The 25,875-nt window shown below is 31.9% G+C and overlaps 2 protein-coding genes across 5 annotated transcripts; one reads left to right on the top strand and one right to left on the bottom strand.

Annotated features, from left to right (window-relative positions):
• Positions 1-11,428: 11,428 nt before the first annotated feature.
• Positions 11,429-25,559, top strand: Zn72D (Zinc-finger protein 72D). Of its 4 annotated transcripts, none has more exons than XM_076530327.1 (12): positions 11,429-11,467; positions 14,960-15,108; positions 15,732-15,895; positions 17,599-17,940; positions 18,453-18,908; positions 19,249-19,962; positions 20,047-20,365; positions 20,440-20,627; positions 21,604-21,752; positions 22,979-23,074; positions 23,759-23,879; positions 24,138-25,559. In XM_076530327.1, the coding sequence occupies exons 1-12, from the start codon at positions 11,444-11,446 to the stop codon at positions 24,419-24,421; spliced, it is 3,006 nt and encodes a 1,001-aa protein (XP_076386442.1). In that variant the 5' UTR covers positions 11,429-11,443; the 3' UTR covers positions 24,422-25,559. The 4 variants fall into 4 exon arrangements, 3 of the variants coding, with proteins under 3 accessions (XP_076386442.1, XP_076386441.1, XP_003707237.1); XM_076530326.1 differs by having other exon boundaries at positions 18,342-18,908; XM_003707189.3 differs by lacking the exons at positions 11,429-11,467; positions 14,960-15,108 and adding an exon at positions 15,135-15,453 and having other exon boundaries at positions 18,342-18,908.
• Positions 12,702-14,453, bottom strand: betaggt-I (geranylgeranyl transferase type-1 subunit beta). The gene is made up of 3 exons (XM_003707190.3): positions 13,699-14,453; positions 13,248-13,608; positions 12,702-13,167 (listed from the first exon to the last, which is right to left on the bottom strand). The coding sequence occupies exons 1-3, from the start codon at positions 14,230-14,232 to the stop codon at positions 13,055-13,057; spliced, it is 1,008 nt and encodes a 335-aa protein (XP_003707238.1). The 5' UTR covers positions 14,233-14,453; the 3' UTR covers positions 12,702-13,054.
• Positions 25,560-25,875: the final 316 nt, after the last annotated feature.

The following is a 25,875-nucleotide window of genomic DNA, read 5'->3' as shown; positions in this document are numbered from 1 at the left end:
TATAGAATATATTTTCGACTTAATTATTTATAATTATTTTGACCTTTTGCGAAATAATTACGAATTTAATTGTAGAAAATTTGTAGTAGTTTTTGGCAGATGTTTCCTAAAGCCCTTCCCAGAAGTGCAATCGGCAGACGTCACTTTTACAACTCCTAGCCACCATGAAATTGCTCGACCGCCGAGTTTGTATTTTGTTCCATGTTTAAAATTAGATGAAAACATAATTTGTAATCAGTGTTTTAGTATAGAAATCAACATCGGCGATTGCTCCAATTAATTCCATAAATTCATAACGTATTTTAAATAAATAATGTAATTAACCTTAATTTTATCGTTAAACATACTAAAATTTAACATGTAAGGAACAAATCTAAAATTATTATAAAATTGTTCTGATAATATTTTTTTTAACTTTGTAAAACTGTCAAATCAAAAGCAGGAAAAAATAATTATGAGAACTTTCATTCTTTTTAATTCGTTTTCAATTTTTAAAGACATAGCTTTCGAATTTTATGATTATTAAAATTCCAAATTTTCATATTTTTAATTTTGCGATCTTTAAAATTATCTAATTCTCAAAAATGTAATATTTCTTTAAAAAATTTGACGTTTCTATATAATTTATCAGTTATTAAATCTCCCGCTCACTTTTGTTATATCGCCACCATTTCCCGGCTGAACGAGTTTACTTTCACGAGAAAATTTTGCGCATACTAATTGCGCCTGTCACATTGTAACGCACGAAGATTCACCTACATCGCCGAACGTAGTCGAAAATCCACCATTAAAGCACTGCATAAAACTCCTTCTATATTGCCACTTTCAAGAATCGCCACTTTCACTTATGGCAATATATCAATAATCTACTCACAATCAGTAGACTATTTGTTCATTGTAAAATACTTCCATTAACACAACTTTATTTAAATACTTTGAACTATTGAAAATGAATATTCTGTAATTAAAATATTTTAATATTCAGATACATCGAATATTCACATTTTCCTATTTGTTTTACAAATTTTTTTTCCCCGTATCGACCATCTTGTCTGAAGTGTTGCGAGATTTCTATAATTGGAATACATTTTCTAAAGTGTTCCACTTTCTTTTATTCAAATTGGGGAACAATGTTCCTCGTAACGAGACTTTTCCAGTCTTCCTTATTCGCACACATCTGTTACCAGTGATAGAATTGTCATAATTTTCCGGTAAATACATTGTTCTCGATGTGGATTGTATTCAAGCGGATCGTAGAAGATTTGATTGCATAAAACGGTATGTCAGTGCCGAGTGAAACTTACCGACTTCCGGTACGACTACGTTCAAAGCGGGTCAAAAGATTTCATTCTTGTGTTTATCTGTGTGAGATAATCAATTTTGTGAAATTAGCCTGTTCTTTATCTCTCTTCCGTATCGTATTGTTTTAATATAAACGTATGTTGAGATAAAAAAATTCACTTCCGTCCGAAGATTATGAGTCAACCATGACTCATGCATTGAGGATACTGATACAGTTAAGCTGCGAATTACTTGACGGATAAGTTGATTGATTAATAATCAATATTTCTTAAGAACTGTCCTATCCAGGAAATGAGGAAAATTTCAAAAGAAAAATGAGTTGAACTATACTAACAAAGAGCACGGTTACAAAGGATTCCAAGAATAATAGTTATATAATCGCATAGAAAAATAATAGCTTAGTGTAGAGTTTCTCAAATGTTACATATCCATTTACTCGTTCTTAAATTTTCTTTAATACCAAGTATCATATCATAAAATAATGATAATAATAAATAACGAATAAATGCAAATGGTATATTTTATTTAAAATGTTTATTATATTTGAATTTGGATGTATACATAACACAAATAACAACACACTTGTTTTGTCTTTAATGTATAAATTTATAACACACTATAAATCGTTATTTAATTTAAATAGTTTGTCGTAAATGAGACGAGTAAAATTGACTAAATGAAGCATATTGATTTCATTTGCCGTTAACTGTCTCAATATCATCTACTAATGATTCATGTAATTACTTTTTTCTGAATTGTTATCGAACGCATTGCGCTTTGTTGTAAGTTCGCAATCTACGTCTATTGTTATTTGTACATACACGAAGTTGAACGAAGATGCACGAAGATGAGTGATTGCGCGCGAATTTGCAAACTGTGTTGCGATTACTACAACCTGACTAGAAGTATTCGCGCTAATATATAATTTATTGTGGAATGTGTAAATTTAAAATAATTTTTTTCTTTGACAGTTACATTATTAACAGTCACAGATTAAATTAAAAAATTTCAAATTTATAATTTTATTTAATAACTTCTAAAGTTAGAGATTTGAAAAGTAACAAATTCTCAAATTTACGTATTTATACATTTATAACATAGTTTACAAATTTTTTATTTGACAAAATTCCAAATTTAAAAATTTTAAAAGTCACAAATATTTTAATTTTTATGTACTTAAATCTGTTAAGCTTCAAACGTTAAAATCGACTAAAATGGCAGTTGAATTTTAAATAAATTTAATATTTCATAAAAATGAGGTAATTTTTTAATTCCTATAGTTTTCAATGTAAATTTTAAAATGCAATCTTATAAAACTTAAATTATAAGAAAATTAATCCAAATTTTGAAACATTAGAATGATAATAATTTTGTGAAAAAATATATTAGTAATAAATTATGATTATCATCATCTATTACATCAACTCAAACATGTTATTGAGTCTATAGTTAATGTATTCATGTCATTCAAAGAAGTTAAGAACATTCTGTAAGAAGTATTCAAAATATTTTACACATATTTTTCATCGTCCATAAACACATTTTTTATGACAAAGTAAAACTACAAGTTTTCGCAGAAACAGGTATAGTTTGCACTCGATGTTCGTCATTTCTATAATTATATACTTATCTATTTCGTGTCATCGCGATAGGAAGGACATCGCTAATGACCCACGTTCCTGAGTACATACATATTCGAATGTAATTTTTATCAACTTCAGCATTGTCTCTACTTACAGCCTTTTAAATTCTGCATTGAATTCAGAAAGGCAATATCTGCATGTGATCAAGTTTATAAAATAGAATTCAGAGAACCCCAATCGAACAAATCGACTTTCTTTTGGCATAAATCGATAGTTCAGCACTTCAAAGATGTTCGAGAAACTGTACCTGCAGTAGATTGACGTTATTCAAAAAGTTTGCAAATGTCGATAATCGAAAACTTCAACGTTTCTTGTAAATCTACTTTTTATGTGTCTTTTTATATGTTTACACATGAACAAGGTTTATTAAGTTCTTTCTTTAAAATAGGTTATACTTGTTATTATGTGAATTACCAATCTTTTTATATAAAATTTTTACGTAATTTTACCCTTCACATCTGTCGCAATAAAAATCCATTTCCAAATGTTAATATTTTCAAATTTCTACATTTTATAATTTTTATGTTTATCAAATTTTTATATCTCATTTATATATAATATTATACAGGGTGTTCAGAGATTTACTAGCCAGCGTTTTTCTCGTAAACGACTGATACAAGAAAAAAATGAAAGAGGAAAAAGTGATAGTGTTTTTTATAATCAACATAACGAAGTATATAAATTTTTCGTGTTTATAATATATTTTGAGAAGTGAAGGTAACCTTCAGTTCAACATGCATGTTGAATTCGTTTCAATACGCCCTTTCATATGATATAAAAAAATATATACCATTCCACTTAAAAAACTGAAGGTTACCTTCACTTCTCAAAAAATAATATAAACACGAAAAATTCATATACTTCGTTATGTTGATTATAAAAAACACTATCACTTTTTCCTCTTTCATTTTTTTCTTGTATCAGTCGTTTACGAGAAAAACGCTGGCTAGTAAATCTCTGAACACCCTGTATATTGTTGTACGTTGTTTTGTATGTTTTATGTTCTCAAATCCCTACATTTCATAAAGTTGTATATTTCTAATAAATTTAAGTTTATTTAATTTAACAAAGGCTCAGCTTTTGTATTCAGGATTGTAATAGACAGTCAACTAAGGAAAACTGAAATATACTTAATTTATTTTCAATAATTTCCCATTGTATTTTACAGAAATGTTATCTTAAAATAATTTTGAATAATTCTCAACCGTATTCTATTACAAAACGAACTTAAAAAACCAAAGACCTGGCGTTCTGATCTTTTCAGTCGCTTACACTAATAAAATCTTTGGTAAGCCCATTGGGGATGATTTTGAATCGACAAGCAACCCTCTTTCCTTATTTCCTTAACGTTTTTCTTTTTACCTCGACAGAAGCAGCTGTCACATCGACAGCTGTGCAACTGGCACGTACCTCCTTGTTAAATTGAGCATCTTGTCTGAGAATATACCCACCACCTGCCCTTCGACCGATGTGTTGAACTACGCGTGTATACACGCACATCTTGTGCGCACACATAAGATACGCACGTGGTCATACGGACAAAGTTACGAGACGGATTATACTCTGTTCATAAAGGTCACGCGTTTGTCTGTTAAACAACGACTTTCCAGACGGACAACGTACTTTCTGGTTACCCGAAGACGTTTCTTTAGGATATCGATCACAAACGAATATGCAAACCCGAGATTCGTGTATGCAAATAATACGCGAACACGAAAAGGTGGAATAGTTGATACTTCTCGTTTTTTCGCTGGAATATTGGGTTCCCGAAGAAGTTTTCTCGTTTTTTAGGATTACAGGTCTAATATAATAGGCCGCAATTGCATTTGAGTATAAGAAAACACTGTATATTATCCAACACTATAAAGTACAAAAACTTTGTCTATTAATGCTTACATATATTTATTGCAGTACAAATAATTTTTAAAAAAGGTTTACTGTAGTAAATCCTTAATAAAAATGCACTTCCCCCAATTTCGAAACAATCGGCTATGAGTAAAATCTTATTATACAATATATTGGTGGTTGTTCAACGTATAAGAAATAAATTTCTTCAATATATTAGAAGTAAATGAAATTATTACTAATCGAGGTCTTCATCATCACTGACCTATCTTTTTTAAAAATAAAATATAGTAAAATAAATTTAAACTTTCTGTGACCTTATTTTTTATATTAATACTGTGATGCATACGCCACGTGCAATTGCACTTTATTCTTGAATGCAACCCAATATATTTTGTGAAACCAATCGATCCCTTTTATTATCCTGCATAAAAAGTACTGATCTAAGATCATTGAAATGTCAATATTGTGCGAGATATTTGTCCCTTTATGTCAGAAACGTACTGGATTGTATTAGAGAATGTAGTGCAATTGCATATGGCGGATGCATCGGTGCGTCCATATAAAAAATAAGGTCATGGGATAATTTTTTCCGCTATCATTTCTTTCTATATTTATTTAAAAAATAGCAGTAATCTGCTCCAGTTTGCAGAATCATACTGTATAACTGAAACCCTATTGTTTTTTAAATGCATAAGGAGGACTATTATTAATTAAGATCTTCGTTTGATCATCATCTTTAATTATGCTTCTCTAGAACATGTTTTATTCATAGTAATTTTTTAATAGAAAATTTCGTAAGTCAAAATTGACATTTGCAATCATTTAGTGCAACCTCTCTGTATACATGACTTTTTTTAATTTAAACAACTTTCTTATCTCTATTAAAATGATGTAATAAAATATTGTCAAAATCAATCCTTATTACGCTTGAAACTGTTTTTTTAGTAAGATGTAAACCTTCGTAATAATGTACAGATTTGTTGAAAAAAAGTATGTGTTAACACACAAATTAAATAAATGTCATCTACTGACAAAAGCGATGTAACTTTTTGACTGATCTAACAGCTTTTTATATTATATTAATGTAATATAATAATTATATTAATAGAGTTCTCAAACAATCAACATACAGGATTTTCCACTTAACGAATTTCGTCTTGAAAACTGTGAAAGATAAAAAAATGTTGTGAAGGAAGAAATTGAATGATATAAGACCTATCATCCTATGACCTAATTTTTTTAATTTTTTTAATTTAATTAAGTGCAGCGATGCACTTAATAGATGCAAATGGAACTTACTTCTTCGTTTAAATGGAACTGGATATTGTTTCTCGTGTACATAATCTCGTCGAACATTCTGTTTAACAAAGCATTAAAGTACCAAAAGTCGGTAACCGGTGAAATATTTTAATTTTAAAACATTTCATTCTAAAATTTGAAATATCTTATGGTTTTCTTATTTCTAACCCTAATACATTTCACACAAAATTAGACATAAAATTTGTAAATGCATTTTCGAAAAATTTATAATGTTTTCATGAAACTACGTGTTTGTTTTGAAATAACTTGATTCTTTAAAATATTTCGAAAAAGTAAAAAAGCGTACAATGTTAAAATCTCTGAGGTATTTCACATTTCGGTACGAAATACCTTACTTTTAAATTTTAAATATCCCACGAGCTATTGATTTTTTTACATTACACCGTAATTTTTTTTTTGCTCTGAATATTCTGGGAAACCGATTTGCATACAAAATGATACGCAGTTCCATTTCAAGAAAGAGTGTATACTGTAGATAAGTTCCTCAGAGAACTTTGTAAATCGGAATTACCGTTATAAAATTAAATCTGGCCCAAATTAAATATGCTCTCATTTGAATTAAGAAAAGTCAAAAGTCTATTGGTAAAAGTTTCTTAACAAAAATATCGAAATTATAAAAGTTCTATTTGCATTGCTATTGTTGAAATTTTTATCAGCGCCTCTTTAATCCTTCATATTCATTATCGTGTAAACACGTGATCGTGTGAATGAAGTACCGTGTAAACAGGTAGATAAGTGCATTTGCATTTTTTAGATGGATCGTTGCATTCATCAAAAGGAAATTGAGATTGTAAGAAGATAGACAATTCAATTTCTTCCTGCACAACTTCTTTCTGTGTCTAACAATTGTCACGAAATAGTTCGCCCTAGTTATATTGGGAGTTCTGTATAGTGTCAATATTTCAGGGTTCTCAATACTTAAAGATAGCAGTGAAATATTATAAGGTTCTATTAAGTTTTTACAAATTATATTACAATGAATCTCTCTAAATAGATTACTATAAAAGAGTCCTGCTTTTAAACATGAATTATAAATTACCGTAGAATAATTTCAGTTCTGTTTCTAATTGTACAATAATTTATAGCACCTAACTGTAAGTACAATTGAGTAAATACTGTTAAAGTTTATAGTATTTATAGTAAAAAATCAAAAACAGAAATTATTTTTCATTCGAACAGAAAAATGAAGAAAAGTAGGAAATATTGCAAAACAATTTTAACTACATACAAGTTCAGTAATAATTATTTTAACCTCGATATTATACAAATCACAAATCAAAAAGTGTTGCAATATTTATCTGCAAAAGTATGTAAAAAGTGGACCAACAGGAACTTCTGAAACTAATTTTTTATTATATTTAATTTACGAAATTACAATAAAGCATTGCATAGATGTTATGCAAATAATTGTACAATCATAAGAAAAGAATTTAATTATTTAGCAGTTCATAGTGCGTGAAGCGATGGGATAAATAGAGCGAATCCTCTCATTTTATTCCGGAGATTTCAGATTTAAAAATTTACCAAATTTTCAAATTTCTACATTTTGTATTTTTCAAATTTTTAAATGCAGAAATTTGAAAATATGGGAAATTGTAGGTTTATAAAATTTATGAGTATAAAAATTCGAATTTCCAAATTTAAAAGTTTCGAAATTTGGAATGTTAAAAATTCACGAAATATAAAAATACAGCAAATTCAAATTTTTTAATTTTTCAGTTTTTAGAAGTATATAAACAATTTTAATTTCCAAATTAAGAAATCGATTACCCCTTAGTGCCACAAGTGGGCATCATAAGCAAGCTTGCCTATTATTAGAACTAATTATTATATTATAGGAAATAAACTCTATATTAAACTTTTACATTAAACCTTTCAATCTACTGACCTATCCCTAATATACAATAAATAATTAACAATCATTTAATGCGTTCAATATTGATGCATTATATCCTATCTAATCGAAAATAGCCGACGTCGATAACACATCAAGTACAATAAAAAGATATTTATATTGTCAATACTGATACTTGTTTAAACTTACTAAAAAATGAAATTCTCTTCAAGCTCATCTTATCGTTTTCCAGCGATATGTGTTAACACAAGTAAAAGTTTCCATAAAAGAACAATATAATAAAATTTAACTTGTATATAATCTTCCTTTAATTAACCGATATTTTGTTCAATTGCTTAAATTAAAAATCACAGAAATCGTATTATAAAGTCGACTTGTATAATAATAGTAAAGTTGTGGTTTTTTATTTAAGTTACTATCAGTGCCAAGAAGCGTTATAATAAAACTCCAGTCTCGACGTTCAGCAGAAGCTAGCCTTTATTTTTATATCCTTCGAAGTTCTAGAACATATTTTTGCCTCTCTTTTAAGCAGGTAGTTTATTCAAGGTTGGAGACACGCTGCTTTGATACGAGGTATAGCGATGAAATTTTAAATTATAATCTGCACCATGAGCCGTTGCGAATAGTTATTTTCTCGTTAACATTTTAATTCGTTAAAAATATCGACTGAAATTATTTTTTGTAACAATGCTAACCGAATAAAAATGCATAATGCACGGTTGTGCATAATGTAGTGAACATGATTGGTCGGTGCAACGCGAATCAGCTCGTTAAATACCGTGAATGAATTTACCGCCAGAGTTGATGGGCGCACATGCTTAGGGCTGTGCTTAAAATGCACGGAGCCCTGGACAAAAGTAAATATTATCAAACACAAATAACCTTGAAACTTGTCCCGATAAAACTACAATAAACGTCAATAAATTTTTAAATAAATTAATGTATTTTAAATTTTATTAAATATTGCACTGTATGGAACAGATTTAAAATATAAAAGTTTGCGATTGAATGAAATATTCGTTTGTCGATGACAAACACAAAATAAAATATGACTATCAGATTGTAAAAATTCAGCCGTTTTCAAAATCCTTATTTTCCAGAAAAATATATTTTTTACAATTTTATAGTTATGTTGACTTCATCCCTATGAAATATTTATATCTGCTTATTTAGATATTTATGATCACCTAACAGTAATATTATTTGAGCGATTTATTAAATTTTTATGGTTGAATACATTACTAAAAAATAACAGGTCTTTGTCTTTTTTGTTTTGTTTACTCCAAACATTTAGATCGTCGAAACATGGTTACCGACATTTTAAACCTTAATATAGACCCGCATCAAAAATAATTTAGTACTTCATGTATTAAGAAAAGTTCATAGTGATCTATTAATTAAGTTTTTATTAAGTTAAAAAACATAGTTGTGAATTATTGATAAATATACACAGTGACCTATTTAAATAAAGTCGCCTAAATACCCCGTTATTTATGGTTTCATGGAACACATATTCAGGATAAAGTTACACTATTTTAAGAGACACATCTGTCGGTAATGTGATTTGCAGGAAATCTATATTTTTTTACGTGAAGTTATATATTTTTTCTTATATTCTTCAGAAAATTCTATACAAAAAAGCGAGGGACAGTATTAAAAAATCAATACTTTACATACTGCAATTTTTGCATGAAATATCACATTTTTTAAATTAACATATCTCATAATCCGTCGATAATTTAAACATTGTAATATAATACCTTTTTATATAAAATGCTCTGTAGAGACGTTCTGTGTAAAAAAAAATATAAAACTTATAATAAAAAGAATTTATATTTAACGACTTTTAATGTTATCAGACACGAATTTCTACGAAAATTAATAAATTTCTCAATTTTAACTCATACTACATCCTTAATCTAATTTGAAATTCACATTTAATGACATTAAAAACCGTCAAATGTTACGAAGAATAACGAACTTTTCAAATTTTTATCCGCCATCTTTATTTTCCAAAATCTAACTTCAAATCAGTAACCCTAAAGACTCTACAGTTCTTATTTATGGGTATTCATAGGTATCTAAATACCCATTCAGAGTAAACAAAAAAATTGGTAACTTAATCCTGTAAAAGATTAATAACAATTTCCTTAATTCTTACAAGATACGAAAATTTGTAAGCGCGGAGCCCGTAGTAAGTAACCCGACTGTTCGATGCTAGAGACGGCTCTGCACACGCGAGAAGAACTCGTAGAGATGAAAATCGCTGGTGAAAAAGCGGACGGTGGTTTTACCGGTAATTAGAAACAGGCAGTGAACGCAAACTGCGCAACAGTATCACTCATTGCTTGGTTACTCGTTAACGTTACCTATTTACAGGCCATGTTTTATGGACGAGCAAAAGCACGTTATATGTTTAGTCGAAAAAACAGTGTTTACTGGAGGTATTCCCCCTTTTTTTGTTACCGTCGGATGTGCGCGACCGCGCGAGTGAAAATCATGCACCGTGGAAAATTTCACGGTGAACTGATAATCGATTAATTCACGATACCTTGGGAGAAAGGCTTTGGCCGTTGTATCTAAATATACGCGACGTACCGACGATACTCCGTTGGTATCCGTTGCTTTCTGTACTGACAGATGCACATGTAATGAATTAACTTACACGCATCCGTTCGGCCATGACTAAGTGACGCAATTAAGTGGTTTTGCGAAACTCCTGTTTCCTTAACACGAGACTTTACTATCGCACGATAAATCATACTATAATTTTTTTCATCTTTTATTAATTTATTTTAACCATGACTCACTTCGATGCAATGGGAGTTAACTTTTTGGCGCGATGTCATTGATAACTTTATACGCGAGAAATTCACTTTTTACCTTTCCAGTGAAAGTGATGTATAGTAGAATAACGTATTCTTGATTATATCGTGACATAATAAGTATCGTTCAAATTGTCATTAAACGATTCCATTGTGAGAAACGTAAATTAGATTTTACGTGTGGCGAATTAATTTAAATTTTGGGCGCGCACTAACCTCTGCTGATGTGCTGGGTCGCGAGTGCGACCCTAACAGTCGACAATGAAGTTTCTCTTTTCCAACAATTAGATAGACCTGTGTAGTGTTCTGTTGGTTTCTTCGTGGTTCACTCCAGAAATAATTGCACTAATATAACGAAACTTCGAAAATATTAATTGACACAATACACGAATTTGCGAAAAAAATAAGGATTAGCACCGGCATCAACAGAACACGTTCTCGTAGATGTTAGTCTTCTCCGACGAACGAACGAACGTCGTCTGTTGTGGTCTGCGAACCCACCCCGGTTACCATGGAATCATCGTTCCGCGAGGTGGGGCACATGTGGCAGCTACGCTCGAGCAACTTCACGGTGTCGAGAAGTTTTCCTCGCAGTACGCGCTCGATCATCAACGGGGTTGTTATCATTAATGGACACGAAACAATACGACATGGGCATACTTCTCAAATTAACGGTAGTAACACCGAAAATTATATCTATTAATTATTTGAATCTCCTCTATTTCCCTAATGCTCTAAAATATAGTTCTTTTTTTGTATATTAATAAAGGACAGCGGTTAAACAGTGATTTCGCTATACGATCATAAAAGAGCCTGTTGGAGCAGACAAAATTTTGTAATGGGTCATATAAAGGAAATTCAATCCATGTAACGCTTGATTATTAGAATCCTAACTATCAACAAGACAGCTCATGAATTACAAATTTTTTAATTTCTTTTAATTTATAAACTGTAAAATTCCTGAGTTCTTATTTTTTCAATTTGCAAATTTAAAAATATAAAAATCTGAACATTTCTGAATTAGAAAATAAAAAATTTATTGATTCTTCAAATTGAAAATTTCTAGATTTTCAAACTTCTACAGTTTATGATTATAAAATTTGAACATGTCTAAATTGCTTAACTTCTTAACTTAAGACCTTGTAGATTCATAAATTCCAAAATCTGTACTTAAAAATTTAATTTTCAAATATTTATATGTAGAAACTTTCAAATCCGCGTTTTTTAACTTGACAATTTTTCAAATTGAATGTTTGTAAATTCTAAAATTGCAATATTCTTAAATTAAAAAATTTTAATTTCGTAAATTTCTAAATTTTAAATTGTTAATATTTCCTCATTTAGACTTTTAGAACTTTGAAAATATGATAATCTCTATGAAAAAAACGTCTTATTTTTTTAATTTAAAAATTTTTAACTTTGCATAGTTTTGGATTTCTAAACTTGAAAGTTGGAAAATTCCTAAATTGCTAAATTGTTTAATTTTGCAATTTGAAACCTACTCGATTTCTAAATTAAAAAATTTCTCAGTTCTTTAACTTGTAAATTTTCAATTTTTCAATTTGTACATGCCTAAATTTGGAAGCTTATATACAATTTTGAATTTAACAATTTGAAAACTTGAAAATTTTCCTATTTCTGAATTTAAACATTCGAAAATTACTAAATCTCTAACTTGTACAGCTTGAAAATTTAAAAATTGGAGAATTTGAATATTAAAAAATTTATAACCATATTCGACAATCAGAAACAAAAAAGCATCATTCTTTGAAGGTTTAGCGATTTTGATAGATTACCATATGTTAGGATAGTAAAAGAGTATCATTAACGTACATGGAAGTCTATGGTGAGGATAATGTTGATGGGGTTACATGCATATGTACATGTAAATAGAGCCATACAGCGAGATTGTGTCGTATAATACTATTTTTTTATTATAGAACTTTTAAAATTTGTATATAATGACATTTTAAGATGCATTTGAATCATTCTATTATTTTCCTTTTTATTTGTAATTTGAGCTTTAATACATTTTCAACGAGTAAATTCAAATGAAACTATTAATAATGTATCTTAAAATCATAATAATCTTGTTAATTGACCTCTTTAGAATAATGGTTCTAGGCACAGAGAATCTGTGAGAACTGTACAAATAGAATTCATGACAAGATGCAAAAATGTTACTTCTTTCATTATTTTTACTCTGTGCGTTTGATATGATATTCAATTGTTACAAGTACCATATGTAAATATTAACTGTATTACCATACTTCATGAATTTTCAATAAATGTTTATATGCTCTATCAGAAATATTAAGTGCAGCATTCATCATACATAAACCAGTCTCTCCTAAGAGGCTTAAACCGCATAAACCTAAAAAAAGTTGAGGTATTCATTAAATATTATTTTTTAATAATAATTTTTTATGTAAGATGATTTTTCATTCTACATACCTAAGTATGTATGCAGTGGATCTGGTAGACAATTAGCAAACTTAGCAAATCCACCAACAACTGTATCTTGAGTGTTAAGAAGGAATGCTCTATTCTCATCTGGATCTGACAATTTGTTAACGTCTAGTAATTGTAACGTTGCACCCACCCAAAAGCTATAACAAGTATCAGATGGTTTCCCAGGGCGTCCATGAAAGCCACTATCTTGCCTCAACAGACACCATCTTCTTAGTTTATTTAATTGATCACGTGTCAATACATTATGTAACTCGTTCATAAGAAATAGACTCGCTACAGCACAGAACGTAGATCCTCCATGTGATTCAAGACCAGGTCCTTGACCCACTGCTCCATCATATGACTAGGTAGACAAATAAAATTAGGTGGACAAAGCCATTTTTGTTAATACTTTTTACATGACAAATAAGAAAAAAAGAAGATGAAAACTTACAATGCTTTTTAAAATGTAGTCAATTGCTTTTGTTTTGTCAATACCTGACCAATCATTTAAAATTTTAGATATGCAACAAGCACAATAAAGAAACCTCATATCACTTTCGCATCCTGTTATGACAGCTGTAAATGATCCATCGGAATTCTGACAAGCTCTCATGCCTTCAATAATAGATTTTCTGTCAACTCGACTTAAATCATCTCCAAGGATTACAAGTGTAACTAATCCAATGTATGTCATTGCTAAATGACCACATTGATATTTTGGAATATCCTTTGGTATCGTTGTAGATGGCTGAAAGCCGGAACGTGGTCCAGCTCCAGTGACTTGAAGCCTATAGATCCAATCTATCGCTTCTAATTTTGTCTCTTCACTAATTTCATTTAAACAATTCAATATATCTAATCCTGATATAGCAAAGAATGCTACAGCCAGTCTAGAATAATCAAACTCTGCCAAACTACTGGGCATAATTTGTAGTAACCTTTGGAAGTATTTAGCATGTTTTTTCTTCACTAATTGTGGTGGCATGTTGTATCGTATCTTTATATAATAAAGCAAAATAATTTATACTTCAAATATATGTTGACGTATCAAACACGAATGTTACTGTTGAATTTGTTGTGCGAGTAGTAAAGAATTCCATTAGAATTACAGTACAGTCTACTAGAGAGCGCTTCCACTTCAAACGACAGAAAACCTTAGGCCTGGTTTACATTGATAGAGTGGTAAGTGGATTTTCCACCACTATATTGTTTAGTGCTATATCTACTAGACATGCGCAAATAGATCGAGTTTAGCGGGGGAAGTTGGTGGGAAAATTTGAAAAAAGTTTGTATTGCTAAACAAAAATTTGAGTTCGTAAATTTGAAAATTTGAAAATTTTCTTAAATTTTTAAATTCACGTACTTTTAAATCCTCAAATTTTGAAATGCCAACATTTTTGAATATTCAAATTTTTTAAATTTCTCAAATTTTACAAGTTTCAAAATTTTCAAAGTTTTAAGTTCCTGAATTTTCAAATTCTCGATTTTTTTCAAATTTCTGAGATTTGAAACTTGAAAGTTTGCAATTGTACAAGTGTCCAAATTAAAAAATTAAGAATCAAAATTAAACGAGTGGTGGGGAGGGTTTTTCCCCTGCATCGCCATTTTTCCTAGATAAGCACACTAGTGTTGTTGACTAGTGTAAGCAAGTAAGTTACTAGCGCCAACTACTCTACCACACTGTGCCAATGTAAACCTGGCCTTACTACTAGGGGGCGACAAAAGAATTCGTTAAACGCACGCGTCACCGGCAAACTAGCCCTTCCTTGCGCACGCCGGACGTTCGCCGCAACACGCACCAGCCGCGAAAATTTCACAAGCTACATGCTACCCGGAAAACGGAGATAACGAGAAACACGCAGTAAGTTAAGTTTCAATTAACCGCATACATCTGTCCGCTTCGTGAATACTTTCTCGCGGTAGTTTCTCTGGCTAGTACGGTAGCGCGTTGATTTGCGCGGAGGTAGTTTATCGAAGGACGACGCAAGGTTCTCGTGGAAGCGGCCACTGAGGGCGCGGCATTCTTGCAATTGTTGCGCCCGGCTCCAACAGAATAACCAATAGGAGCCGCGGCAGCGCCGCCATTCTATCGAGTTCGTGGCACGCCCTACAACTTCCTCCATTGTCCTTCTTTCCGGGATTCTCTGCGAGGAAGGATGGCTCAGAACAATTATTTTGGGTTTACTCACGGCGGAACGCAATATGGGTACGAAATCGATTGCATACCATAATTATTAAGTAGCTAGTGTTAAGTTTATCGAAAAATCGTGACGGTAACTACGTTGGCGGGAGTAATAACTGTTCGTTAAAATCGGTGCACGCGAGAGCCCAGCCGGCTTGGCCGCCATTTCTTGCTGAGAGTAGAGCGTCCATCGAGCGTCTCTCCCGGGCACGGAACCGATAGAGGTCTTTTTCGTTTTGCCCGTTTACATTTTTTCATTCTGTTACTTGCCTGTAGTCAAATCTATTATTCTTTTTGAACAGAGCGACCAGCGCAGCCGCTTATCAAACGGGTCAAGCGGGATACGCAGTAACTCCAGCGGCAACCGCCGCCACGTACACTCAACGACCCGCTGCTGCCGCGGCTACAGGTTACGAAACCTACCAAGCAGCAGCCGCTGCAGCTGCTACTGGGACTACGTACGCTGGTAAGATCACTTTTCCTATCTTATTGCCTAGTTTCTGTTAGCTCTCTTTGTTAAACTTCGACATTCCTGACATTCAAAACTGACTCCTAAATCTCCACAATTGCTAGATCTTATGTAAAAAATTATAGGTCTATTTTTATAATCAATGCAGATTGTTAGAATGCTTGATTACGTGTAAATTGTATGTCCTTATATCCAGTACAATTTGTTTTGAATCACATGAACGTACGAAAGGAGAACCTATAGTTACTATTCTCTGTATGTTTTACAACTATTTTATTAATTTTTTGGATGATGACTGTTACGTTAACATCATCTGTAGTTACGCAATTCTTAATTAGGGCATCTAGAAAATCTATTAGTAAGCAAGTTCATCATTGCACCAACATTATCTAATGTGTTCACCAAAATCTAGATCTGTAGCCTATTACATTCTTAAAATACTTTTCTGTAGCGTATTACATTCTTAAATAGTCTAATGATTATAGGTTACAAATTTCTGTTATAACTTTATGTTATAAACTTTTGATTTTTTTTTAATATTTATTGAACATCTTAATATGCTTTTATATTATAAGCATTTCTCTATATAGAATTCCGCTTGCATTGTATTAAACACAAAATCATGTAGAAATGGAAATGTTTAAGCTGTATTATAATCTTACGAGATCACCATTATATATCAGTTCAAAAAGAGTTTCATCTCTTTGAATCGTAACATTCTTTGATCTAAATTAGCAAATAGTGAGTTATGTATAGTAATACATGAATTGTGCGTATTGGCAATATCTTTTGGAGAACTATCAGTTTTATATCTAACATATTACAGAGTTCCCATCTAAGCCCTCTTCTGCTTATTGTTTTAATTAATATCATATTTTAAGTGTGTATTTGTTGGTGATTTAAAAATATTTAGAACAAATAAATTTGACTTTGATATATTGAACCTATGATTTGGTATTTCTTAATGTTGATAAATGGAAAAGTTAGGGATCTTCTCATAACAAGTTTATTTACAATTTCAAGTTTGGAAATGTTTGTGTAATTACATCAAAGTTTGCAAAGCATACATATTCATAATTTTCTGATTATATGATTTATGTATATTTTGCAGATAACAATATATTATAAATTTATAAACATTTATAATCCAATGATTTTCTTTATATGTTAAAATATAAGGTTTTAGTATTGATAATAAGTTACCAGAAATAATAAAAAGCAATACTACATCAAATCTAATTTGCTCTTTAATTCTTGGTATTGCTACAATTATATATTCATATCACAAATTTTTGAATGTTTTAGGAATGTTAATAATATGTTCAATGTATTTTACTTTAATACACTTTTTATTTTATATTTTTCATTTCTACTTTCATATCTTCAGCATGTATTAATAATTTGGTCTTCATTGTATTATCTGCACTCTGATATGATTAAAAAGTACAATAAAAATTCCGTTCTCTTGTTACTTTTATTCTGTGTGTTAGAAGATTTGTAAGTGATCAAAATAGTACTATTGCCAGTTCCTATAATTTTTTTGTCAAAGTACATGTTGTGTCATCAATACTATATCCTAGTATTTAGATGAATAAATTTCTTGCCTTTTTATGTTGAAAAATTTTTATAATTCAAACAGCTTGTTCTGCTAAGTAAAATAATAATAATATGTAAAACCATTTAAATTTGTTTTATTCCAGCTGCTAATCCTGGTACTGTGGCTCAAACATACGATTACGGTTACGGTCGTGCTGCGCCTGCAGCCACATACGACGCTACTAAGACTTACTATCAGCAACCTGCTGCGGCCGCAGCAACATACACAACTACTGAAACACATTATCAGGCAGCAAAGCCTGCATATAGTACAACTAGTGCTTACACAGGCACAGCAAGACAAGCAACTACTACTGGTCAAGCAAAAACATACCAAGCATCTAGCACAGCTTATCAGCAATCTAATCCTACTCAAAGTGCTACATACTCTTCAGGATACACTGCACCAGCTACCCCTGCTGCTACACCATCAACTGCGACAAATAGTAAGTTTTCATTGGATTATATTTATATGTATACGTTAATGTTTTTCGCCAAAATTCAGAATCCTGTGTAAATGTCCTAACCGTGACATAGGCACTAATAACATGAAATTGATCCTCTGGCTATTTAAATTGGAATTTATAAATAATAAATAAAGATTCTGCTAACATTTTAAACTATGGATTTAGTTTGGAAGTTTAGCAGAATTACATTTTGTGAAATTTAAACTATGAATGTATATTTAGAATGATATGAAGACTTCAGTATTACACAACACACTTTGCAAGTATTTTATCTGAAGAATAAAATATTCATTTTGATGGGTACAAGTTAGTAGAATGGTTCAATGAATATGAAGGATTGACTCCTCCAAAGTTTGAGGTTTCAATTTCATTTCCCTTAGAAACGGCGAGTACAACGTATTCCGGCTACGACGCAGCGCTATATAGCGCTGCGACTATGTATGTAGCCCAACAGAGTGCAAACAGCAATTCAACTAACCAGAAGACTGGAGGTTGGCAGGGCTACGGACGGAAAGGATTTGGCGTTGGAGGGGGAGGGATGAAGGCAATGCGGCCCAAGCAGCCCCCTAAACCTCAACAACTACACTATTGCGATGTCTGTAAGATCAGCTGTGCCGGGCCTCAAACCTACCGTGAACATCTGGAGGGACAAAAGCACAAGAAGAAGGAAGCTTCTCTGAAGGTACCACAACAACCACCAGCACGTGGAGCAGGGAATAGTCTACGTTGCGAACTTTGCGATGTTACCTGCACTGGAAATGACGCGTACGCTGCTCACATCAGGGGTGCTAAACATCAAAAAGTCGTAAAATTACATACTAAACTTGGAAAGCCCATTCCAAGTGCCGATCCAACTGTATTAAATCCTAAACCAGCAGCTGCTGCCAAAACTGCAGGAACTAAAAAACCTACAGTAACGGCTACACCTAAAATCAATTTTGTGGCATGTAAGTGTATACTTTTTTTTGTCCTTTTATTATAAATATAGTAAGTTCTCGTTACGTAACCCTAATCGGAAATTGAAGCAATGGAAAAAATTTAATAAACCATGTAAGCGCAACTCTTTCTATATAAATCATGAGTCTTAAACTTTCGAATTTGAAATTTTAGAACTTTATAAATTGTTAAATTTGATACTTGATGTAAAGAAGTTTGTATGACAAAAACTCTCTGAGTGGGTTACATAAATGAGAGCCATATAACGAAACTACACTATAAAAAATTTCGCTTATATTAATATAGCTTGAACGTCTGTATACATATTTATGATATATGCAATACTTACAGCTGGAAATTTGGGTACTGTAAATCAGAATCAAACTTCGGAAATTAAGACAGAAGAAACTACAGCTGAGGAAACTGTAGAAGAAGCATCTGTCGACGAGAAGGATATTCAACCAGTTGGTCAAGAATACATAGAAGAAAATAAATCAGAAGATGGAAAAATTATAAGCTTTAACTGTAAGCTTTGTGAATGTAGATTCAATGATCCTAATGCCAAAGATATGCATATGAAAGGACGGAGACATAGGTTTGCTTATAAGAAGAAAGTTAATCCTGATTTAGTAGTTGACATGAAACCAAGCTTAAAACAAAGAAAATTGTTAGAAGAAAAATTACGCAGACAGCAGATGCGAGATGAGTATCTACGTCGAAGAGAAGAAATTAACCAATTGGGACCCATGGGTCCAATGATGGACGAAGAAATGATGTATTGGGAAGAAAGACGACGTTACGAAGAAGAATGTGAATACTATGAATGGTATAGACGTTATGGACGTGGACCCGGTGCTCCACCAATGCCTCGTCCTTTCCCAGGACCACCTCCGATGATGATGTTCCCAGGACCTCAGAGGAGGCCAGATTCATCTGATGACAAACACGTATTGGCTCATCACACCACAATATATCCCAAGGAACAAGAACTGCTGGCAGTTCAGAAAATAGTATCACACACTGAGAAAGCGTTGAAATTCGTGTCTGATACTTTGGCTGAAGCTGGTAATTATCTTATTATCGAATTATTTTATACTTCGATTATACATAACATTCAAAACTGAATTGAAATATTTTTCCTGATTATAGGCAAGAAAACAACACCAACTGCAACTAATGCCACCCCTGCAGCTACAACCGTGCAACAGCAACAACAACAGTCACAACAGCAACAACAAACAAATGCGGAAGCAACTGTAAAAGTGAAAGAAGATCCTGATAAAAAGAAAGTTACAACACCGCAGAAAGAAGATGGTAGTGATGGTAATTTATTCTCGTTCCAAAAGGAAAAAGAAGATTCGAGAATACTAAGAGGCGTGATGCGTGTTGGCAATTTGGCGAAAGGACTTCTATTATCTGGTGATAATCATGTTTGTCTCGTGGTTTTGTGTGCTGAAAAACCAACACGGTTAGTTGTGTAAAGTACTAAGTGTTTTTCTTTTCACATAAAAAAACATTATTTCAAATTTCTTTTTTTTGCAGTTCACTATTAAACAAAGTTGCTGAAATTCTTCCGGCACAATTGAAGATCGTGGCTCCAGAGGATACTTACAATGTTGGAAAACATCCCGAATCAGCTGCTCTAACAGTGTCAGGAGGCAGCGTAACCGTCAGCGTAACACTCACCAGTCCTCTAATGCGTGAAACGCCTAAAACAGCAGTTGCTGCAGGTGATTCAATCGTTTTCTGTTTTCATAGTGGCCAAGAAAAGGATAACTATGATGATTTTGTAGTAATTTTACAGAAAGCACCCTTTATTTTCACGCTGTTGTTTTCTTGAACACACATGGTTTATCAATTTGGTTTGTTCTTTTCATGGCCCGAAAGTTTTCTGTACATTTTTTCAAGCACCAGGAAGATGCTGCGGCAGCCAAGGACTTCGACGGTTGCCAGTGTATATACGCTCTAACATACAAAATTCATTTTCTTTCCAATACAGCTGCGATTTAGTGTGTCCACGACTAACTATAATTACTATAACTCGTTTAGGAAAAAAACAATGTTTAGAGCGTACATAAAAATATTACATTGATAGCCATTTTTTAACGGAAAAGAGAGAGCGTAAACTTGATACGATTAGACGTCGCTTTGTTTCGTTTTTAAGTTAATTTGTAGTAATAAATATTCTGCAAGTTTCGTTAGTAATCTGAGCTGGAGTCTCCATGAAGGAAAATAATATGCTAGTATGAACGTGGACACGCTTTTGGTATGAGGAAACAACGCTGAGGCAATCTTAAAACTATGGACTTTTTGATCATGCATCGATAATTTTAACGAGAAAACCCTCTATCATCGAATGTTATACACACATCGTACAATGTGCAGTTGACTTCTAATTCTAACCGACGATTCTTTTGACAGCATTACTTTTCTTCGTATTTGAGTAATGCTGTCAACGCGACTAAGAAACGTCGGTCGTTCTTCCAGACAAAGAACGTACATGAATAAGAGCGACGCATCATTGTCGTGTACCACATTCGATTAGGTTTATTTTTCATTTCAATCAGAAATATTTTTAGGCTATGCCCTCAAGTTAAATATGTGCTTGAGTTAAAACGTAATTATAGAGGGAAAACCCAAGTTGGGCATGATCAAACACTCTAAGTGTTGTCTAAGCGTGTTGTGCTTTCTTTGTTGGAATCTCAGATAATGCTGGACAGCAGCAACAGGGAGCTGCTCAACCGCAAGCAACGCCTACGGCGCCCGCTGTGACGAAACCAGATCCACCAGATGTACTTCCCAAGGCTAAGTGTTTGGAGGCTTTAGCTGCACTCAGGCATGCCAAGTGGTTTCAGGTTTGAATCAATCAACTCTCAGTTCAAGATCTCGAATTGGTCCATGGCCACGTTGTTGGTATTAAGGACTCTGTTTTCTGTTATTTTTTCCTGATAACGCGAAACGCGTGCAAGTTGTCCTCTCTCTCTGTCCGCAAAAAAGAGCAGTCTTAGAACTTCCAGCCTTGTGACGATTTTATTTTTATTGTCTTCTTGTTGATATGATTTTGTCTGAGATATACTTGCTTGATCGCATTTGATGTTGTTCGCGGTTTGTGTATATCTGCCAATCCACTTTGCCCACTGATACGCTGTTATTTAATGAAAGGTATAAAATCATTTGCAATTTAAAATGTACAACGGTTATTATTATATGGATGGCAGTGGCAATGTTTGGATATTGGCAATTTAATAGAAAAAAAGGAAAAATGTATGTTTATGATTCTACTAGTAAATAATAATAATAAAAAAAAATAATCAAACATCAAATGTGCAATCAGATAATCTCAGTCAAGAAGTTTAAGCATTATGTAAGTGTGAACTATAATATTTTTAAATATTAATGCGCATTGAAAGCATTTACATTTGCTTTACTTCCAATCATCAACATCCAGAATAATAGGAAACTTTTCACTGAAAATCATTTAAATATATCTGACTTTTCTTCAAAGAATGTAGTTTTGTTTATTTTGTTTATAATGCGTTGAACTGCTTTATGATGCTTATGATCAAGCTTGTTCATTATTCTGGATTATTGTTAATGCGTTGTAGCCTAGACTGAGTCTGTTCTAGGTCTGTCTTAGAAGTTACCAAAGTTAGTGTACTCCATAAAAATGTACTCTATTTATTACTATCATACGCGATATATGCATTATAAGTACTGCTAAATGTTAAAAGACAGACAAGCACAAACACACAGTGGTGTCATAAGTATATCGGGTGTTTTTTCATTACATGTTCGAGATATATATTTGGCACTTTCTCGAGTGAACATTTTTTCCGATATGTTATATCTTTTTTTTCAATATTATGTTAGGTATTAATTGTCCAGGAAACACTTAATAAACACCCGATAATTTTGATATGGGCTAATGTTTAGGGGTTATGTAGGCACGAGGCTGGGAGGATAGCTAAAGCCCGCACAAAGCAATTTAAAAGTAGTTTAGGGTGTCGCATCTCCAGAAGACTCAGAGATTTTAATATGTGCCTTAAGTTATATGTATTAAAATATTAATCATATTCAACAGGCTAGAGCAACTTCGCTGCAGAGCTGTGTAATGGTCATTCGCATAATGCGTGATCTTTGTAACCGTGTACCCACTTGGGGACCATTAAATCCATGGGTTAGTATCAAGCAATTTTTTATTATCTATATCTTAATTATTAAAAGTCATTTCTTTATATTGACTTCATATGTTATTTATACTGTATATTTTAGTCTTTATTTCTTTTTTATTTAAGTATATCGTATCTGTACATTTACATAAAACCTGGAACATTTTATTATAGCAATACTCTATTTAAGTAAGCAATATCTGTCATTACAACGTCAGAGAGAGACTTTTATTTCATTATTATATAACTTATTTTATTATTTTACTTCAACAAATATTTTTGTCTATCTTTCTTTTTAAGCTTATGAGTTTTTGGATTTGGTATACGTACATTTCATTTATTGAACAATTCTTTATCATGTTCATTTTACTTGTTATTGCGCTGTATATTTTAGTTCTTGTTACTCCAATGAATATTCTACATTTAGAAATACTTTAGTTCAACATTTAAGAAAGTAATTATATTGGATATTGTTTATTTAATCAAATATTTATTCTGTATTGCGACTTCAACACGTTGATTACTATATTATTAAAAATAAATACTGAAATAATTTAAAAATAATAGAATTAGATCTGTTAAAAGTAACAATACTTCATGATGAAATTTTGAACAATTTAGTTTAGTAATCAACGTGTTTAATTATGTTTATAATAGTCCAGTAGTATCTTCAAATGTTTCATCACTGTTAGGCACTGGAACTGCTAACGGAGAAAGTGATCAGTACTGCTGGGGGTCCTCTTAGTCCAGGCGAAGCTTTAAGAAGGCTTCTGGAATGTGTTGCTGGAGGAATCTTACTTCCAGGAAGTCCAGGTAACTTTTTCCCTTTATCTTTTCATTAATCAATTCTTATATAAAATTTTTTGAAAAATGATGATACAGATGACGAGACTGAGTATATTGTGAACTTCATCGTCGACTTTGAAATTGAGTATTTCAGTTTCTTTGTCTCGTTGAAGAATTTCGCAATATTACGTAGATGATTTGGCAATCTGATTTTTACAATTTATATGTAAAATTTCGTACAATCGACATCAGAACTGGATAATAGTAAATGGTATTCTTATACAGGATTGTCAGATCCATGTGAAAAGGAGCCAGTTGATGCAATAGGTAATATGACAGCTCAACAGAGAGAAGATATAACTGCCTCAGCCCAGCATGCGCTGCGATTGGTCGCTTTTCGTCAAATTCATAAAGTTCTGGGTATGGAACAACTTCCACCACCCAAATATAAGGGCCGATTTGCTAGAAAACGAAGACGCGACAATAGTAACGGAGAAGGAACAGATAGCGAGGCTTCAAAGAAAGATAAAAAAGCAGAGGAGATCAAAATGGAAACAGACTCCAAGTAGATCTACCAAAATATTCGCTTTATCGATTTACTCGTAACTTATATAGTATAAGAAAATAAATTTTTCTCGTGTCAATTGCTTGTTCAGTGAAGTGTTTTCAATACTGGAAAGACGTTAACAAATTTAGAACAAAAATATTGACTGATTATCATATTGTTATGATTATTTCAGATATAATAAGTATTTCTTTGGACAACTTATGGCATTATTTTATTTTTGAGTCATAAATTTAATTGACAAAAATCTTTGTTAAGGTATATTGTGTCATCGTAGCTTGACTTGCCCCATGAGCATGAAGCAGAATCTTATGTTTCTATTAGAACTATATTCAACAGATTAATGACAAAAATTAGTAGTAAAAATTAACGACTAAAAATTATGTTTTTTTTTCCCCTTTTTGAATATATTAATTTTTAAGCGTCATTAATAAAAAAGTGTAATATCTTAAATTTCAGTTATTCATTTTATGTAAGCAGTATATCTGCACGTTAGAAAATATATACATAAATGCCACCATTTGTAAAACAAATAAAAGAAACTTTTTGTAATTATATTCTGAAACTGTTCAAGATCTTTCCCAAACAGGCAATTGGTACGATTAGTTCCAGCACTAGAATTTTGTCGGAGGAAATGATCAATATGTTAATTAGTTTGAATTACTTATTTAGCTATATTTCAGAGTCACAATGTATGATGGAGTTTAATAGCAAGAAGGGTGGTTAAAAAAAGAAAGAAAATGAACATTTATAAGTTTTGAAGTTAAGAGTAGGTTAGTTTGTATTGAGAATTCGTGTGTATGTTGTGTGTGTAGTCGTAAAGGAGTGCAGAAATGTTTTCCTGCACCAGATAACTCTTAACAACGTACGTTCATGTTGCGTGTACTAATTCACGCAGAAGATTCTAAGAAAGCAGAGTTGCAAATCGATTATTATTAAAATAGACGCTTTGCTGACCAATGAGGGTCAAGTGCACGTGTCAAGAATTCTTAATTTGCAGTCGATTTGTTTTAAAGATCTCACAGGAATGCAATTATTTCAAATGTTTCACGTTTAATGAGTTTTCTTTCTGACACTGTGTATGGATCTTCTGTTGTACACATGCAAATCCTCTTTGAATAAATCGAACATGCATGAGATAAGTATAAGGTTTTCTTCACTTCCATTATTCCTTTGCGTATTTAGTATTGTATAAGAATATTTTATCAATACAAACTAATAAAGAAACCTCTTTAATAAGAAGGCCACACACACAATAGCACTCTGACTGTATGATTATGGTTACTAATTTTTTACAAGAACAAATACTTGGCGTATAAAAAAAAGTTTAATTTATTTTTGGATGGCACCGAGCAGAACTGAGACTGATACTGTATTAATTCGTTAAATAAAAGTATTAGAAGTTGCCGTGCAAAGTTGATAAAGATCTAATTTTACGTTTAAATTAGCCGTTTAATC

This window comes from Megachile rotundata, chromosome 4 (assembly GCF_050947335.1).
Source record: "Megachile rotundata isolate GNS110a chromosome 4, iyMegRotu1, whole genome shotgun sequence".
In the NCBI taxonomy this organism is placed as follows: Eukaryota; Metazoa; Arthropoda; class Insecta; order Hymenoptera; family Megachilidae; genus Megachile; species Megachile rotundata.
The sequence above is the reverse complement of the archived record's forward strand: the minus strand, read 5'-3'. Positions and strand labels throughout refer to the sequence as shown.